Source organism: Tursiops truncatus, chromosome 14, assembly GCF_011762595.2.
Source record: "Tursiops truncatus isolate mTurTru1 chromosome 14, mTurTru1.mat.Y, whole genome shotgun sequence".
NCBI classification, from domain to species: domain Eukaryota; kingdom Metazoa; phylum Chordata; class Mammalia; order Artiodactyla; family Delphinidae; genus Tursiops; species Tursiops truncatus.
Window position 1 is genome coordinate 37,321,396 of NC_047047.1, and position 19,849 is coordinate 37,341,244.

Here is a 19,849-nt window from a genome sequence, read left to right on the forward strand (position 1 = left end):
GTCACAAGGAAACAAAAGCAAAAATAAACAAATGGGACCTAATTAAACTTAAAAGCTTTTTTGCACAGCAAAGGAAACCATTGACAAAATGAAAAGACGATCTATTGAACGGAAGAAAATATTTGCAAATGATATGATATGACCAATATGGGGTTAATATCAAAAATTATAATATAAACGGCTCATACAATTCAGTACCAAAAAAAAAAAAGTAACCCAATTAAAAAATGGGCGGAAGACCTGAATAGAGGACACTCTTCTTGTGAAAAGATGCTCAACATAGCAAATCATCAGAGAAATGCAAATCAAAACCACAATGAGGGCTTCCCTGGTGGCGCAGTGGTTGAGAGTCCGCCTGCCAATGCAGGAGATACGGGTTCGTACCCCGGTCCGGGAAGATCCCACATGCCGCGGAGTGGCTGGACCCATGAACCATGGCCGCTGAGCCTAGGCGTCCGGAGCTTGTGCTCCGCAACGGGAGAGGCCACAACAGTAAGAGGCCCGCGTACCGCAAAAAAACCCCAAAAAAACCCCACAATGAGGTATCACCTCACACCTGTCAGAATGGCTAGCATCAAAAATACAAATATTGGCAGGCATGTTGGTGGGAATGTAAATTGGTGCAGCCACTGTGGAAGACTGCATTGAGGTTTCTCAAAAGAATAGAACTACCACATGACTCAGCAATTCTATTTCTCCGCATGTATCTGAAGAAAATGAAAACACTAATTCCAAAAGATACATGCACCCCAATGTTCATAAAAGCATTATTTACATTAGTCAAGATATCGGGCTTCCCTGGTGGCACAGTGCTTAAGAATCCGCCTGCCAACGCAGGGGACACAGGTTCGAGCCCTGGTCCGGGAAGATCCCACATGACGCGGAGCAAACAAGGTGCGCCACAACTACTGAGTCTGCGCTCTAGAGCCCATGAGCCAACTACGGACGCCCAGAAGCCCGCGCACCTAGAGCCCGTGCTCCGCAACAAGAGAAGCCACCGCAATGGAAGCCGGCGCACCGCAATGAAGAGTAGCCCCAGCTCCCGCAACTAGAGAAAGCCCGCGTGCAGCAACGAAGACCCAACATAGCCAAAATAAAATAAAATAAAATAAATGTTCTTTAAAAATATATATATATATATATATGGAAGCAACGTAAGTGTCCATCAACAGATGAATGGATTAAGAAGATATGGTATATACACACAATGGAATACTACCCAGCCATAGAAAGAATGAAATTCTGCCATCTGCAACAACATGCATTGGACCTAGAGGATATTATGCTAAGTGAAATGAGTCAGAGAAAGACAAATACTATATGTTATCATTTATATGTAGAATCTAAAAACTGAAACAAATGAATGAATATAACAAGAAAAACAGACTCACAGATAACATAATTTAAAAAAACTAGTGGGCTTCCCTGGTGGCGCAGTGGTTGAGAATCTCCCTGCCAATGCAGGGGACACGGGTTTGAGCCCTGGTCTGGGAAGATCCCACATGCCGCGGAGCAACTAGGCCCGTGAGCCACAACTACTGAGCCTGAGCGTCTGGAGCCTGTGCTCCTCAACAAGAGAGGCCGCGATAGTGAGAGGCCCGCGCACCGCGAAGAGTGGCCCCCGCTTGCTGCAACTAGAGAAAGCCCTCGCACAGAAACGAAGACCCAACACAGCCAAAAATAAATAAATAAATATTTAAAAAAACAAAAAAAAAAACTAGTGTTTACCAGTGGAGACAGGGAAGGGTGGGAGAGGCAAAACAGGGATAGGGGATTAAGAGGCAGAAGCTAGGACATATAAGATAAATAAGCTACAGGGATATATGTATTGTACAGCCCAGGAAATATAGTCAATATTTTATAATTAGTTTTTTTGTTTTTTTGGTCTGCGCCACACGGCTTGCAGGTTCTCAGTTTCCAGAATAGGGATGTAACCCGTGCCCCCTCAAGTGGAAGCACTGCGTCCTAACCACTGGAACACCAGGGAATTCCCTATAATAACTTTAAACGGAGTATAATCCATGAAAATTTTTAATCACTGAGTTGTACACCTGAGACTAATACAATGTTGTAAATCAACTATACCTCAATTAAAACAAGAAAGGGGGGAAAAGAAGTCACCCCTTCCAACCTCTCTTCCAACTCGCTTTCAAAATATATAAAACTGAATAAAATACACGTCTACCGCCAGTAAAAACCAACTCAGCCCTGCCCCACCCACCCAGGAGTAACTCCCGGCTGCTACAACACCTAGCGGACAGGTCCAGCTTGAGTTAACAGAAGGGACCTCAGGGCCAAGGAGATGAGATGTCCCAACTCCAGCCTTATTCAATCGCAGGTGGTCCTTTTTGCCTCCCAGGAGCCCGCCCACTGCCCACTGGGCCGCAGGCCAACAGCTCCCAACAGCCCCAAGATCTGCGGCGCGACCCCCGTACCCGGCATGCAGCGGGCAGCCTTCTACGTCACGGCGGCGCCGGGCCTCCAGGGAGGCCCCTTTCCCCGCCTCCTCCTCCCGGCGCCGGCGTAGTTTTCCGGAAGCTTCGAGAAGGCGGTGGGTGCTTACCGTTAGTCCCGGGCCAGCCGGAATCCGCGTCCATCCGTCCTTCCAGAGCTCACGCAGACCCGTCCAAGCTTGCCATGCCGGAAAACATAGTCACCCGGAGCGGGCCGCCCGCCGGTGCTGCCGCCGGCCGCGGGAAGAGCGCCTATCAGGACCGCGATAAGCCGGCCCAGATCCGCTTCAGCAACATCTCCGCGGCCAAAGGTATCGCTGCCCGGCCTAAGCCGTGGCCCTCCGGGCTTAGCTGTGCATTCTCACTCCCAGTCTTGGATGGGCATGATTCGTTTTCTGTTCCTTCGGATGATCCCCTGTGGGCCTCCCATAGAATAAGCTCAGTGCAGGGATCCTCCTGTCTGTTCTCTGCCCATGATTTCCGACCCCGAGTATGGAGGCCTTTGGACTTGCCCTATTCTGCGTCTTAGACGCCCATAATTTTTCTTGCCGGGCCGTGCTGCATTCATTCATCCTATTTAAGAAAGAGGCCGAGGCCCGCATGCAGCGGTCCACTGGTAGAATGTTTGAACAATACTTTTCAGTTTTCTTGTTCTTACTAAAAAGCTTCTTTCGGTACAGCTATTGAAACGAATTCGGGTACACTCTCTGCGCCTTAGATTGGGGCGGGGCCCATTGTACTGGGATGTGGGGAACCAACCGACCCATCTTGTTTGAGAATAATTATGAGGCCGCATTGTGCTTTGATGTCCTCCCTGCACGTGCAACGAGCAAATAGAGAACAGTTTGGCCTTTCGTGGAATTTAAGAAGTCCTGGGTTTCATTCAGTTACGTTACTTCGTGGCTTTGTGACCTTTAACCAAGGTTTCCTTACCTATAAAATCGGGGAGGGAAAGTTGCCCTTTTTTCCAGAAAGGGAGTTGTGAGGATTAAGATAAGTCGGGTTGAGGTGGAAGAGTCTGGAAGGAAAAGTGAGAACAAATGCTTAGAGATCTTGCCGTTATGTGTATTTGCTACAGTGAGTATTTCATTCGGGTTAGAGCATAAGGTGCATGAAGAAATGAGAGGTGAGATCGGAAAGGTAAAGTCGGTCCGAATCTGGAAGGGCCTGGTGTCTAGGAAAGGGTTTTAAAACAACTCGCGCAGCTACAGATTGTTCTTCAGTGTAGTGAGATAGTACCTAACTTGGAGGGTTGCTGTGAGGATTAAATGAGAAAGCATATGAAGAGCCAGATGTATACAAAGTACAGCCTTACAAATATTTGAGGTTATTTGTCTAGGTGACTGAGGGTGTGATGCTGCTGCTGAAAGAAGCAGGTGTGCTGAAGGGAGGATGGTAGAAGAAGAAAGAATAGGTTCTCGTTTGAGCCTAAATGAGTTGAGGAGGTCAGAATGACCAGATGGGTAAATTTAGGAATCATTTGGAAGTTCAAGAGAGAATATTTACCTGGAAATAAAAGTTGGTGGATAGTTATCTAGGGAGCATAGTTGAAACTTAGATTTATTACATTAGAAAGAAGATGTTAAGATAAATTCTGGGGCTGTTGGAGGGGGGTGGGCAAGAATGCTATATAATATGGTAGATTTTCAACAAACAAGGAGGATACAAGATGGGACGTTTACTTTGGTAGCTTTTGAAACATCAGTGCACAGAGAATTAAAACTGAACGAGGGAGGTATGCATATAGGAAGAAAAGGCCATCTATTTACCTATAAACATGACCCTTACATCTTAAGTGAGGAGAGCTTGTGGAACTAAGGGCCACTCGTAGTCTGTCCAAGTCAGGCAAAACCCTACAAACTGGTTGAGAAAAGGTTTTGCCAGATGCATCTTTAGCGTAATTCATGGAGCCAGTTTTTTATTTTGCTAATAACCAAAAAGTATATTAAGTACCATTGGTTGATGATATCAAAACCACACACACAAAAGTAGTAGTGGTCGTTTAGTACTATTCAGCACAAGTCATTTAACATATAATTGTGTACTGCTACGCAGTGTGTTAAACTTCAAACACTTTCAGAGGGGTAATCAGTCTAGAATTTTTTTTATTTTTTGCACAATGTGTCTTTCTAGAGTCTTCACATAGATGAATATAAGGGCGCATTCTTAAAATGAATTGGTCTGCTTGTAGAATTGTGGCCATGTGGGTTCGCTAAAATCACCTGAAAGGGTAAGGATGGCTGAATAATTAGGAAATGCAGCCCCAAATTATGAAATAATTAAGTAGAATATAATTCTTAAACTATACCAAATATTTTCTCTTACCCTCTTTAAGATTATGTTTTTTTTTAAATTATTACTATTATTTTTTGTTCTGGATGCATTAGGTCTTCGTTGCTGTGCGCAGGCTTTTCTGGCTTTTCTCTAGTTGCAGCGAGCCAGGGCTACTCGTCATTGCATTGAGCAGGCTTCTCATTGCGGTGGCTTGTCTTTGTTGCAGAGCACGAGCTCTAGGCGCGCGGGCTTCAGTAGTTGCGGTGAGCAGGCTCTAGGGTGTGCGGGCTTCTTTACCACTGCACCACCAGGGAAGTCCAGATTATGCGTTGTTTATACAATGAAGGGGAAGCATTATGCTAGTTGTGGAGTATACAACAATAGGGCACTATCTTAGCCCTTTGTATATGGGGTGAAATGGTATATGAGAAAGGGGAAGGCAGACTTTCCTGGTGGTGCAGTGGTTAAGAATCCACCTGCCAGTGCAGGGGACATGGGTTGAATCCCTGGTCTGGGAAGATCCCACATGCTGCGGAGCAACTAAGCCTGCGTGCCACAGCTACTGAGCCCACGTACGTAGAGCCCATGCGCCGCAACAAAGAGAAGCCACCACAACAAGAAGCCCGCACACCACAACAAAGTGTGGTGCCCGCTCGCCACAACTAGAGAACCCCACGCGCAGCGATGAAAACCCAAAGTAGCCAAAAATAAATAAAATTAAATCTTTTTTAAAAAAAGGGTGGGGAGATTTAATCGTTTGTCCTGGACCTGTCGCAGTAAAGGGGATCAAGTACATCAATTACAATTTCTCTTAGAAAATAATAAGTGGATCAATAAAATAGAAACATGCTCATGGACAAGTAATAAGAAGAATGGAGTGGTAGACTATATGTCCAGAGATGGTTCATAACATAGTAATGATGTCTAAAGACTATGATTTTAGGGGCTTCCCTGATGGTCCAGTGGTTAAGATTCTGTGCTCCCACTGCAGGGAGCGCAGGTTCAATCCCTGCTCAGACAACTAAGATCCTGCATGCCACACGGTGTGGCCAAAATTTTTTAAATAAATAAAAATTTTTAAAAATACTATGATTTTAGATTTAGTTAAGGTTTTGAGGTTTTGTTTTTTTGTGGGGTTTTTGATTTGGTTTTGGGTTCAAAGAGGGTTTTTGTTACTGTTTTTTAAACTGTGGTCCATCCATATACCAGCTTCACATTAGTAAACAAAAGTCTTTGCCCTCAGAAATTATACTATAGTTGGGAGAGACAGAGTAAACAAATAAGCAAATTATATAGTTGTCCTATTATCGTGGCTTGTTTTAAGGCATGGAGAAAATAATATAGTCCTCATTCAGAGCGCATAAGTAGGTTATACCATTTTGATACTTAAAGGAAGATTAGGTGAACCCTCAAAATTTATTTTACCACATGCAGAGTACAAGTGCTATGTATAGTGATTTTATCAACAAAAAGTGAGGCGTTGTATAATTAAAGGAGTAAAATAATTACTGTTTCCAGTAGATTATTATTAGACATTGAATTTTCTTTAGTGAACATGGTGAATTGTCCACCATATTCTAATAAGTCCAAAATGATTATTTGAGGGTAAAAATGCTCTTTAAAGGGTCTTGATTTATTTTTTTTTCTGTTTACAGCCGTTGCTGATGCTATTAGAACAAGCCTTGGACCGAAAGGAATGGATAAAATGGTGAAAGGCTCAATCATTCATTACTTACTGAGTGCTGCTGTTCATACTGCAAGCGCTCTATAGAGGGTTAAGATGTGCTGTTTAAAAAGTAAAGTGTTAGAAAGGCTTTGAGAGTTCAGAAAGGGATAGATTACTTTGGGATGAATGGGACCTAACTATAATTCATATTTTATTTATGATAATGATTCTTTATAATACCGTTTCTATCCCTTTTTTGGTGTCTCAGTTCCTTCACTTTTAAGTAGGAAAAAACCCAGCTATTTCATTTGCAAAGCTGGAATATTAGTGTGTATTCTTAAATCATTATACCAATGTAAGGGAAAACAATTTGAAGTTAAGCACTATGCAAACATAAGTTAACTTCTGTACAAGAAGTGTTCAAATTAGTAGAGCTTTTAGGATTTCACATCAATACTGGATGAAGAAAACAAAATTTTTGAAATATAACTTTCTTTTAAAAAAACCAAACTTTGTAGATTCAAGATGGAAAAGGTGATGTGACCATTACAAATGATGGTGCCACCATTCTGAAACAAATGCAGGTGTTACATCCAGCAGCCAGAATGGTAAGTATAATTTTTAGGTGAGGGTTTTGTGGGGGTTTTTTAAGTGTATTGTTTGATATTTGGTAAACAGTTAAATTTTTCTTATTTGATCACATGATATTGCTTAAAACACGGTGAAAATTTTTCCTTTTATATGTTAAACAGGCATATTTTTAGGATACATTGTATGTCTAGCATTATATTCTCCATTGCAAGTTGTAATAAAACATGACTCCTTGTCTTTGTTCACAGCAGTGTGCCACACATATGAGGAAGGGAGAAAAACATGAAATTGTACAAATTATTAGTTCAATGGGTGTTAACTGAAAGAGAGCAAAATCATTTTAATTGTTTGCAAAATAAATCTTGTGTTTAAACTTGCACTGACATTTATTTTTAAAAACAGTTTCTAATTCAACTACAGATCATAATAGTGATTGCAGTGTCAAGTGAGAAGTCACCATTTCAGCAAAAACAAATTCCTTAGAAGTTCCTATCTGTTAAAAAGTCTCTTTTAATTAGTTAAAGATGACTGAAAATGAATCAGACTATGCTTCATGCAGGGTCAGTTTAGATAAACTTGGCCAGGGATTTCAAACTGACAATATTCTCTCATCTGAATGCTGCATTTCATAGCTTCTGAGTCTACAGGGTACCCATAGTTCTCTTAAGTACTGGGAAGAAAAAATTTACAACCCTTAGTCTGAACTGGAAATCATAATATAGCTTGTTAGAAAGTATGTAAGTAGAATTTTGCATGCCACAACTATATAGGTCGTCATTTTTAAATGAGACCAAGGTGGACAGCGAATCAGAAGTCAAGTGTATTGAATCTTACAGTTTTGATAATAATCAAATTCTATATGTGAACCTCATGGTGAAGGTCATTGATGTTATATTTGAGTTAGATGTTACTGGGTTCTTATAGTTCTCATTGAGCAATTTGACATGTTCTGTTCACTTAGCTGGTGGAGCTATCTAAGGCTCAGGATATAGAAGCAGGAGATGGCACGACGTCAGTGGTCATTATTGCTGGCTCTCTCTTAGATTCCTGTACCAAGCTTCTTCAGAAAGGTGGGTAGAACATAGGACATGCTTTATTACTGAATAAAGGCAAAAAAATATTAAGTAATATGAGATTTACAATTTAATTTGGAGCAGAATTTTTTAAGCAGGAATTTTTAGATTAAATTTTGGTATATTTACCATATGAATTAGAAATTTTTTTCTTTTTGCTTCTGGGTTTGGTTTTGGGGGGTGTTGTTTGTTCTTATTTGTTTTTGTTTTGGCTAGGTTTCCTTTTGAATGGAACTTGATAAAATTTTCCTTTTCAAAAATGACTGGTTGGTGGTGTACTAAACGAGATATAAATGAGAACTGTGATTTAGGAGAAAAAGTATGGGTTCCTGCTTTGGTAAATGGTGCCTAAATGTCATAGTGACTCGCCAGTCACTTATTCTAATTATTATGTAGATTTGTAGAGTTTTGAAAAGTGAAAAATCGGTTTTAGTCTTAAATATTATAGGAGTATGTAATTGATCTATTCCAAATTAAATGGAAATTTAAAAAATATTAGACATATTAGTGGTTAAGGTTATTCAAACCATTATTATTTAAGAGTAATTTAAAATTTATGACTACTTTGAAATTTTAATGAACAGAGAAATTTTAAGTCATATCAAATATGAAGTTTATCTGTTACAATTAAATAACTCACCTTTCACAAATGGCAGGGATTCATCCCACCATCATTTCTGAGTCATTCCAGAAGGCTTTGGAAAAGGGTATTGAAATCTTGACTGACATGTCTCGACCTGTGGAACTGAGTGACAGAGAAACTTTGTTAAATAGTGCAGCCACTTCATTGAACTCAAAGGTGAGACAAGCACTATGGGATCATTGTAAAATTACAGTTTAAGGTTCATTAAGAAGCACAACTGTGATTTTTATTTTTATTTATTTATTTTGCGTTGGGTTGTCATTGCTGCCTGCTGGCTTTCTCTAGTTGCGGCGAGCAGGGGCTACTCTTCATTGCAGTGCGCGGGCTTCTTATTACGGTGGCTTCTCTTGTTGAGGAGCGCGGGCTCTAGGCGCGTAGGCTTCAATAGTTGCAGCACGTGGGCTCAGTTAACCACTGCGCCACCAGGGAAGTCCCTACACTGTGATTTTTGATGCTGTACAGTTCATAAATGTTAACTCTCAAGAGTGACTAGGTAGCTAATTTGTGTAACTGAATTAGTTCAAGTAAAATTTACTCCTTCAAGGCTTTCAGGTAAGTTGTAGTATCTTCATTTTACAGATGGGAAAAGAGGTCTAGTGAAGTTATATAACTTACCCAAGACCCACTAATAAGAGGTAGAGCTGTGATTTGAACCCAAGATAGGGCTGCCCATCATGGTCCATCTCTTACTAATATCTATGCTGCTTGTCTTACCAAACTTAAAGAAGTGATGTAAGTTTAAATTTCTTGGGAACTCATGTCACCTGTTTTCTGTTATGTTGTGTGTCACACCCCCACCCCATTCTTTTTCCTTTTCATCAGCATTATTTATATATTAAGTGGAAAGCTAGATAGTATTAGTGATATTAAGTAATATTATTGATAAATGTCCCCAGAACTAATATAGACAGAATATCATAGTGGTTACAAGCATTGGTCATAGAACCTAGACTGCTTGGGTTTAATGCTGGCTCCACTTAATTAAGCTGTTTCAGGTTTTTCGTCTGAAGGTTGAATGAATATATGAATGTACAGTGCTAAAACCACTGCCTGACATATAATACGTGCTCAATAAATGTTAACCATTAGCTATTTTTGTCAGCCCCTCAGTAATAGGGGTGCACATATATAACATCTGATCATAAATTCATTTTAGATAGGAAACCTCAGCAGAAAATTAACTTGTTCTTTTGGATTTCCTGTAGAATTACTAGTAATCTAGTCAGTCCTGACTACTATATTAATAAAAGAGGAACACAGGCATATGTTTTTATATGGTGACTGACAAACCTGAGTGGAAAAGACAGTTTATATGGAATGTTTTCTCATATGCTCTCCACCCCAGCCAAAAAAATGATTGAGATTACTTCTTGAATACCTTTATCATTAAAAAACTAGGACTTTTTGTGTTACGACACTGACTTTATTTTCTTTTTTAATAATTCTAGGTTGTCTCTCAATATTCAAGTCTCCTTTCTCCAATGACTGTAAATGCAGTGATGAAAGTGATTGACCCAGCCACAGCTACTAGTGTAGATCTTAGAGATGTTAAAATAGTTAAGAAACTTGGGTAAGCATCTCTAATTATAACTTTAATAAAAATTAATTTTGAAAGTAAACATAAGCTCTTGCCAAAAATAAATAAGTTAAATGAAAAGTACATAGGTGAAAGTCACATACATTTGGTTGTTTTGTTTTCATGACAACTTGTGTTAATGTGGGAATTTCAAGAATTTATTTATATTCCCTAATGATGGCAGGGCAGTGGTGTGATTGGAGAGGTTCAGGAATGGGGCACTAATAAATGTGAGTGAGGCTGACGCACATTTTTTCAGACTGATGATTTTTAATCTGTTAGCAATCTATTAAACTTGAAGACTTCCACCCCTTCATAACTATTTCGTTTTCTTTTTTCTTAGTGGGACAATTGATGACTGTGAGTTGGTGGAAGGTCTGGTTCTTACTCAAAAGGTGGCAAATTCTGGTATAACCAGGGTTGAAAAGGCTAAGATTGGGCTTATTCAGTTCTGCTTATCTGCTCCCAAAACAGATGTAAGTAAAACCAAATGAAATGATTCCTTAGGTGTTTGACTTTTTAATAATGAAATTTTTCTTTTTATAAAAATAGAAAATGCTGATACCAGTGATAAAAAGCAAGGATCTAAAAATAATTAGTAAAATTTAGATAAAAGTAGAAAATGTTGGATGCCACACATGATAAATCTATAATCTCAGTTGGCTATTTACTGAAATTGAGCATTCACTTCACAAATGAAGACAAATAATGATAGGGATGTCTATGAAACAATAAAAATAGGTTATGTGAAAGTGATAGTATAAATGGACTTTCCAGATTCTTTCTAGCTTTCTGAGAACAGAAACCTTTACCCATCCTTCCCTAGCAGGCAGATCTTTTGTCTTTATGTTTGCACAATGGAATTTTAAAACCAGTTTATTACCCACACTCCGAAAACCACCATTTTTTATTATTCCCATATCTATCAGTCATAAGTACCATCCCCTGAAGGAGTGGTTGATCTTTGTCATCTCATTCAGGTTTGCTCTCATTTTACATTGTGTTGGCATACAAGTTTCCTGTTGAGTCGTTTGTTTCCCAGATTTTAACCCACATAAAAACGTTGTTTTGTAGGTCTTTGTATAACAGTATTTGTCCTTCGTAGTTCCTTTCAGCATGCCAGTTTTTTTAACAATTCATAGAGTAAAAAGGTTGCAACTGAAATTATTGATATTTCAGTAATGCGTAAATTCATATGAAAAGAACTGACATTCACGAAATAGGATAATCATTCTTATGTTTTATGATCATCAAAAATGTACTTCTAAAAAATAAGACAGCAATTTGTATAGATGAAAGTAAAAAACCTGAGTTAAGTTTTGTGTATACTCCTTTTTCTGAATTTTTTCTGTGCGTGTCTATAATTTCTTGTATGATTTTGGTTGAATTTATACTATACATAATATTTTCATTAAAAGTCTCACTTTTTTGCTTAAGGACTCTTAAAATGCAAATTATTAATACGTCCTTTTTCTGAACAGATGGACAATCAAATAGTAGTTTCTGACTACGTCCAGATGGACCGAGTACTTCGAGAGGAGAGAGCCTATATTCTAAATTTAGTGAAGCAAATTAAGAAAACAGGATGTAATGTTCTTCTCATACAGAAGTCTATTCTAAGGTGTGGGGCTATTTATTTTGTTCACCTCTTAATGATAATTGATTTTGGATCCCTTCTAGCAATTTTTTAAGAAACATTCGAGGTGGGTAAACCACTAGAAATCTGGAATGAATCTGCATTTTAGGATATTGTTGTATTCTGGTAAATGATCTAAAGTGAGTTCTCTTCCTGTTATGATCATTTAAATGTGGGATATATTATCCTTCTAGACCAAGATCCTCACTCTCAAGTAAAAACCTAACTTTAGTCTAAAATTAATTAGCTAGCTAAAATTTTAGAGGCATTTATTTAAAGGTCCATGCAATAGCTTGCCTTGAAATTTTAGAAGTTCTTTTTGGGGGAATGCTGGATAGTCCATGGATTGGAAGAATTCTCCAAAGTTTGAACTGATCCTTTTTTTGTGTGTTTTCAGTGTTTTCTTGTAATAGGTAGACATATTCTCATGTACTATATTAATATGTTATGCCAGAAAGTATTATGGATGCTCTTGATATAGAAACCTTGATGAAGAGTTGGAATACCTGGTTCTAAATACAAGTTATGTAATAGCTAGTAACCTTGAATAAACTGTTCTCAAAGCTCAGTGTGCTTATTTGTAAAACAAGGATAGTAATATCTGCCCTTCAGTATCAAGGGTTGTCAGGAGGATCATTGCAGGTAATTTGTGTAAAAGTGTATAAATTTGTGGAGTCTTGAATTACATCATACTTAATTTCTAAATTCATAAAGCATCGATTGTTAATTATCAGTTATACTTATTTAGTATTAAGAAAAATAATTTTTATTGTGTGTTTTACAAATGGTGTCGTTGGGATATGTTTTAAATATTCATTAGAAATCTTATTTAAGAATTTTGAGGTCATAAACTTGGTAAGCTGTTTAAAGCATCTTCCTTCACAAATAAGTTTTTAAATCATTGGCTATTTAAACAACAGTAAAATTACTAAAACCGTAAAAAAGGAGTTGAACAGCAAAGTTTTTTCCTAACCTAGTATTGACATAATCACTGATTTTGTATTTTAGAGATGCTCTTAGTGATCTTGCATTACATTTCCTGAACAAAATGAAGATTATGGTGGTTAAGGATATTGAAAGAGAAGATATTGAATTCATTTGTAAGGTAAAATATTCTTAGTATCTGTATGTGTGAAAATGTTCACTATTCAGACTTCTCAATTTGTGTATACCACTATTTTTCTCAGACTATTGGAACCAAACCAGTTGCTCATATTGACCAGTTCACTGCTGACATGCTGGGATCGGCTGAGTTAGCTGAGGAGGTCAGCTTAAATGGTTCTGGCAAACTGATCAAGGTAGCAATATTAAAATTAAGCTTCTATTTGCCTGGTTTTTTTTTTATTTGTTTTAATCCTTCAAATACCTAATTAGGAGTTTGTTTACTAAAGATTACAGGCTGTGCAAGCCCTGGAAAAACAGTTACAATCGTTGTTCGTGGTTCTAACAAATTGGTGATTGAAGAAGCTGAGCGTTCCATTCATGATGCCCTATGTGTTATTCGCTGTTTAGTGAAGAAGAGGTAATATTAAATTACTGTGTAACATTTTGAACATAAAAACTTGGGTATTTTTATTATTAAGGTATAAATACTAAGTTATTACTTTTAAAAAATAGGTTTCTATTGGATAAAATAAGCTAAAAATATATTTGTGAATTTCAGGGCTCTTATTGCAGGAGGTGGTGCTCCAGAAATAGAACTGGCCCTGCGGTTAACTGAATACTCACGAACATTGAGTGGTATGGAATCCTACTGCGTTCGTGCTTTTGCAGATGCTATGGAGGTCATTCCATCTACACTAGCTGAAAATGCTGGCCTGAATCCCATTTCTACAGTAACAGAACTAAGAAACAGGCATGCCCAAGGAGAAAAAACTACAGGCATTAATGTCCGAAAGGTAATAATTTAATCTTTAGTTACTGCAGAAAATGTTGATTATTATAAAATACTAAAAGCTTCATAATTGTCAAATGAAAGGCTTTGTAATCAAAAATAGAGTTAACCTTGGATTTAAGTATAAGACCTGCAGATTAATTAATGTATGCCATCTAGTGAGAATGAAGATTATGCCTTAAGTGAGAAGTATTGTTCATTAAGTCTGCCATCTAATGGTTGTACAATTTTTAACAAGTTACGTAGTCTGTGCTTCAGTTTTCTTGGTTGTAAAAACAGGGACTATTAATAGTTCCCTCATAGGCCTGTGAGGATTAAATGGATTACTAATTAGAAAGTTCTTACAAAGATGCCTGGTGTGTAGTCAACCATTGCTGCTGTTGTGAGCACCAGCCTAGTGTAGTTGTATAGGGTAAACACATAGAACAATAATAATTTCCCCTTTTGTATTAATGTTTTATGTCTCCTTTTATCGAGATGACAAATAATATGTAATGGAAAAAAATTGACAATCCAAGATGATATTTTTGGAATGGTTACAGAACTCAAAGGAGGGCACTACCTGGTTAGGGAAAGTTTCATGAAGCTGCAGCCTTGGTTGGTAGGGAGTGAAAAAGTTTCAGATGGGGAAGCAGTGGTTTACAGGTAAGAGGGACCAAGAAGTTACTCATTTTGTCTAGAGCAGAGGTTATATGATGGTCATACAGTGGACTTTAAGATTGGAAAGATCAGATAAAAGCTAGAATGAGGAGTCCTTTAAGTTGTTGAGACAGGCATGGGTGTTTGTGTTTTTTTGTGTTTTAATTCCAGTAGTTGGGAGCCACTAAAGTTTTTTTAACCAAGAGGCTAAGGTGCTGAAAAGAGTATTTTAAGGAGGGAAGAATGGAGATAGGTTCACCTGTTACGACCATCACCAGTAATCCTAGGATAAAGGTGACTAGGATAGTGGCAGTAGGAATCTAAAAGTGGGAAGTGAGAATGACGTAAAAGCAGGGTATAGAGCAGACATGTCCAAATTCAGAATTGGGAATCAGATAATTTAAAATCTTATAACTTTTTTCTTTAACTGAAATATAGTTGATTTATAATATTGTGATTCAGGTGTACAGCAAACAAATCTCATAATTTTTAATAACTATGATCATCTACGTAATTTTTGCCAGGATACTCTTTATTTTTTTATATTTTAATAAATTTTTTTTTTAAGATGTTGGGGGTAGGAGTTTATTTATTTATTTTTGCTGTGTTGGGTCTTCGTTTCTGTGCGAGGGCTTTCTCTAGTTGTGGCAAGTGGTGGCCACTCTTCATCGCGGTGCGCGGGCCTCTCACTATCGCGGCCTCTCCTGTTAAGGAGCACAGGCTCCAGACGCGCGTGCTCAGTAGTTGTGGCTCACAGGCCCAGTTGCTCCGCAGCATGTGGGATCCTCCCAGACCAGGGCTTGAACCCGTGTCCCCTGCATTAGCAGGCAGATTCTCAACCACTGCGCCACCAGGGAAGCCCCTATTTTTTATTTACTTATTTTTGGCTGTGTTGGGTCTTCATTGCTGCACGTGGGCTTTCTCTAGTTGTGGCGAGTGAAGGCTATTCTTTGTTGCAGTGCGCGGGCTCATTGTGGTGGCTTTTCATTGCAGAGCATGGGTTCTAGGCGCGCGGGCCTGAGCAGTTGCAGCACGTGGGCTCAGTAGTTGTGGTTCACAGGCTCTAGAGCGCAGGCTCAGTAGTTGTAGTGCACGGGCCGGCATGTGGGATCTTTCTGGACCAGGGATTGAACCCATGTTCCCTGCAATGGCAGGCAGATTCTTAACCACTGCGCCACCAGGGAAGGCCCTTTGCCAGGGTATTTTTAACTAAAAGATGCTTATAAGGAGTTGTTTTGGAGTTAGGCTTGGAATTCAATTTTTCCAAATTTTAGTTGAAATACAAGCTACAGTGTAGAGAAGAGCTTAGTAGAGAGTATCTGACTCTTGACTAGACTAAGGGAAAACTAAGTTTGAGAGGCCTTGAGGTTTACTGGTAACTGTAGTTGGTGATACGGATCAGTTACAAACACTAAAAGCAACTTGTACTGGTTTGCAGGGTGGTATTTCCAACATACTGGAGGAACTGGTTGTCCAGCCTCTGCTGGTTTCAGTCAGTGCACTGACTCTAGCAACTGAAACTGTCCGGAGCATTCTGAAAATTGATGATGTGGTAAGTATATACAGGTCGTGAATTTCCCTACAAGGTCAAAAAGGCATATTTTTGAAGAGTTGGGGTGGGGGGCAGTAAATGTTGTTAGTTTGCTAGTCTGGGTGAAAACAGTTCATACTTCTAGTCTTTTTTCACCTATAAAAATAGGGAGATTTGGATAACCACCTTAAACATCTTCCATCCTTAAAATTCTGTCCTTACAGGTTTTGAAATCTAAGTTTTTCTCTTTTCAGGTAAACAGTCGGTAACATGGATAACACTGGCTGACTGGTACCATCATGGCCACTAATAGTGCAGCTGGAGTGGAAGAGCACCTTGGCATTCCTTGTTGTTTGGAAGATTGTTTCCTTTATGAATTTCTGGGCCTGGTTTTCCAGCTGGCATTTGCTTCAAATTGTATTGACACAGTTTGATGAAAACATTAAAAATATGGTTTCAAAGGGCAGATTAATTGATTGCGCTCCTGCATTACCCCCACTGCCCTGCCCTCACAACCTCTGTTACCTCTGATCCTCTTGAGAAATCTGTATAGGAAGGGAAAGAAGACTTCGCACTTACCTGTTAACTTCCTTACGGGCTTAATCCTGGGTACTTTTAAGTTTTCGGTTAGTTTTTTAACAGAAGTATTGAGAAGGAAAAATGGCCCAGTATGCTCATCACCCTGATAAATCCCTGCTTACAATAATATATATGCTGTTTGAAAAGTTAACAATACAGAAGAAAAGTGAAAAATGAAAGTCTTTCTCATGCCAATCCCTTTCTCCAAGAATAACCACTGTTGTGTTAATTGGGATTCCTTCTAAAAATAAAAATGTAGCAGATCTTACTTGTACAAGAAGGATTCATAACTAGTAAGTCTTTTTCCAGTGGTTTAAAACATCTTTATTGCCTCTACCCTGATCAACAAGCATTGTCTTGCACCATGAGTGGTGTAAAATCTAACTAGTGTCCATCCTTGCTTTAGCCACCTTCCAGTCAATTCTGCATACACTATATATATAGCTAGTGATCTTTTTAAGCTTGTCAGGCACTCCTTTATAAAAGCTTTCATGACTTCTGATTGCCTTTGGAGGAAGGCCAAACCCTTAAGGTGGACCACAAATTGGGCCTCTGTAATCTGGTATCACACTCAACCATCTTTCTTTTGTGTATTTCACAAAAGTGTTATGAAAGCAGCTGGGGGGAGCTTATTCGCATCTGGAGAAAGAACTTCAGCAGACCAGCCTGAAGCTTGGTTGTGTCTGACAACTCCGGTAGTTAATTAAAATGACTAATTTGGTAAATGGTAAATTCAGATAACTCTTTGGATAGTCTGGAATTTAATAATTCAATGATTATCATTTTAGTGGGTATTAGGAGCTTGCTGTTAAAAACATTTTATAGCTACCATAAAACAACTGATTTATGTATATACTAAATACTTTTATTTTTGGCTGCGTTGGGTCTTCGTTGCTGCACGCAGGCTTCCTCTAGTTGCAGTGAGTGGGGGCTACTCTTCGTCGCGGTTCACGGGCTTCTAATTGTGGTGGCTTCTGGTTGCGGAGCACGGGCTCTGAGCATGCGGGCTTCAGTAGTTGTGGCTCACAGGCTGTAGAATGCAAGCTCATTAGTTGTGGCGCGTGGGGTTAGTTGCTCCGCAGCATGTGGGATCTTCCCAGACCAGGGATCGAACCTGTGTCCCCTGCATTGGCAGGTGGATTCTTAACCACTGTGCCACCAGGGAAGCCCTATCCTAAATACTGTTAAGTGAAAATATTTTAACCAAAATTATTTATATTGTAACTTTTAATTGAGTTATTCAGTATCCTTACGTGTGTCTGTGTCTTAGGGTATACCTATATATCTAAATATATGAGTAGTTTATATTTAAAGCCTTGTAAAGGGAACTCTAACGAGACAAACGTTTCCTAGTCATTTATTCTGTTAAGTTTGATATAAATTAAGCCACTAACTATTTAGGGTTTGACTCGGGTTTTACAACAGTTTATAAAATAAGTTACGTTTTAGGAAAGGGAAGCCCAAATGACAAAATTCAAAATAGTTGTTTGATATAGTTAAATAATTCTAAAGTAATGAAGGGGAAATGTATCCTGTTAAATATTTAAAAGGTATGCTTTTAACAATGAGGAAGGATGACTATCCTAATGAGGCAAAAGTTTTGCATACTTTTTTCCTCTTGAGTGCTATTTATTCCTCACCCTCAGTTTTTCTTTTCTTTTCTTTTTTTTTTTTTTTTTTTTTTGGCCACACGCAGCAAGGCTTGCAGGATGTTAGTTCCCTGACCAGGGATTGAACCCCGGACCTAGGCAGTGAAAGCACCCAAGTTCTAACCACTGGACCACTAGGGAATTCCCACCCTCAGCTTTTCATTAAAATGAAAAAATTTTAGTACAGTGAAGTTCAAAGAATAGTATGAACACTGTATACCCTCCACCTAAATTTAACTACTTCGGCATATTGCCATAAAGTCAGTTCTGTAACATGTATAACTAAAAATCATGGTGTGCAAAATGGTGCAATAGAAATCACGGCTTACAGAAATGCGGTTGAGGCGCAACCCCAAAACTTAATCAGCAACGCAAAAGGAACCTGATAAAACAGTTTTACAGATGCTAAAATGGTTAACAACTGCATAGTATATTAAATATGCCACTTGGAAACAGCTCAAGTTGTAGAAGTAGCTGTCGGAAGTAGGAGCTACTGTCATTGCAAAGTAGTAGAAGGAGGGTTATCTGAAACGTGACAAAGTTGTAATAACTGATGTGATGAATGTGGCTCATAAAAGTTAATTGATGTCTCAGTATTTTGAGGTATAAGTGTGTGGTTTTGTGTTATTGGGCAGTTTGATTCAGATGGATTCATTTTTCTGTCTTTGCTTTTTTAAAATTGTCATTTAATTTTTTTAAAAAATGTTTATTTATTTAGGTTGTGCCAGTTCTTAGTCGTGGCACGTGGGATCTTTAGTTGCAGGATTGCAGCATGCATGTGGGATCTAGTTCCCCAACCAGGAATCAAACCCGAGCCCTGTGCATTGGGAGCACAGAGTTTTACCCACTGGACCACCAGGGAAGTAAGTCCCTGTGTTTGCTTTCTTATTTTGAGGAAATGACACAAATGTGAAACTGGGATTTTGCTCAAATTGTTCACTTGCTACTTAAAGATTCTTCGTATTTTGACAGTTTGACTATCGTGTCTTAAGTTTGGTCCCCTTCAGTTTTCTTGAGGTTTTTAGTGGTACAGATTAATATTTCTTCCATCGGTTTTGTTGAATTGAGTTAGGGATCAAAGTTCCAAAAGACTGAGTTGACTAGAAGTTGTGGGATGAAGTACTAGAAAACAGGAAGCTTTACAGAAATAGTTCCCAGACGTGTAGAGGTGTAGCCTTGAGTATTTGGCTGAGTACTTATTTCTGTGTCGGGGGTAAAACTAGAGTTCAAGGAACAACCAATGAAAAGTAGCAGACTGAAGTTTACAACAGGCTAGGAATAGTTTAAATTCTCATTAGCCAAATTGGAGAAACCTTGCAACATACAAGGACTGAATAGAGCCTTCAGAAGCGTTCTGCCTTAGTAGCGAAACTAAATTTGCCTAAAGATTGCTGTGGACTCTTCATAGCAAAGGATTTCTTTAAAGGATCAAACCAATCCCAAGCAACATACCTGTGCATCTGAACAAAGCTTAAAACTCTTAAAGGATACAATAATATAAAATTCACAATGTCTGGTATTAAATCAAAAATCATCAGTAATGTGAATGGATAAAGAAGATGTATATGTATACAGTGGAATACTCCTCAGCCATTTAAAAAGGATGAAATTTTGCCATTTGCAGCAACATGGATAGACTTGGCAT

At 38.7% G+C, this 19,849-nt stretch overlaps 1 protein-coding gene across 1 annotated transcript; it reads left to right on the forward strand.

The window, feature by feature from the left end:
• Positions 1-2,520: 2,520 nt before the first annotated feature.
• CCT4 (chaperonin containing TCP1 subunit 4) lies at positions 2,521-16,442 on the forward strand. The gene is made up of 14 exons (XM_004326142.3): positions 2,521-2,764; positions 6,383-6,435; positions 6,912-7,001; positions 7,946-8,054; positions 8,714-8,856; positions 10,149-10,270; positions 10,620-10,752; positions 11,758-11,897; positions 12,921-13,017; positions 13,100-13,210; positions 13,304-13,434; positions 13,576-13,810; positions 15,884-15,997; positions 16,231-16,442. The coding sequence occupies exons 1-14, from the start codon at positions 2,638-2,640 to the stop codon at positions 16,243-16,245; spliced, it is 1,620 nt and encodes a 539-aa protein (XP_004326190.1). The 5' UTR covers positions 2,521-2,637; the 3' UTR covers positions 16,246-16,442.
• The last annotated feature ends 3,407 nt before the right edge of the window (positions 16,443-19,849 follow it).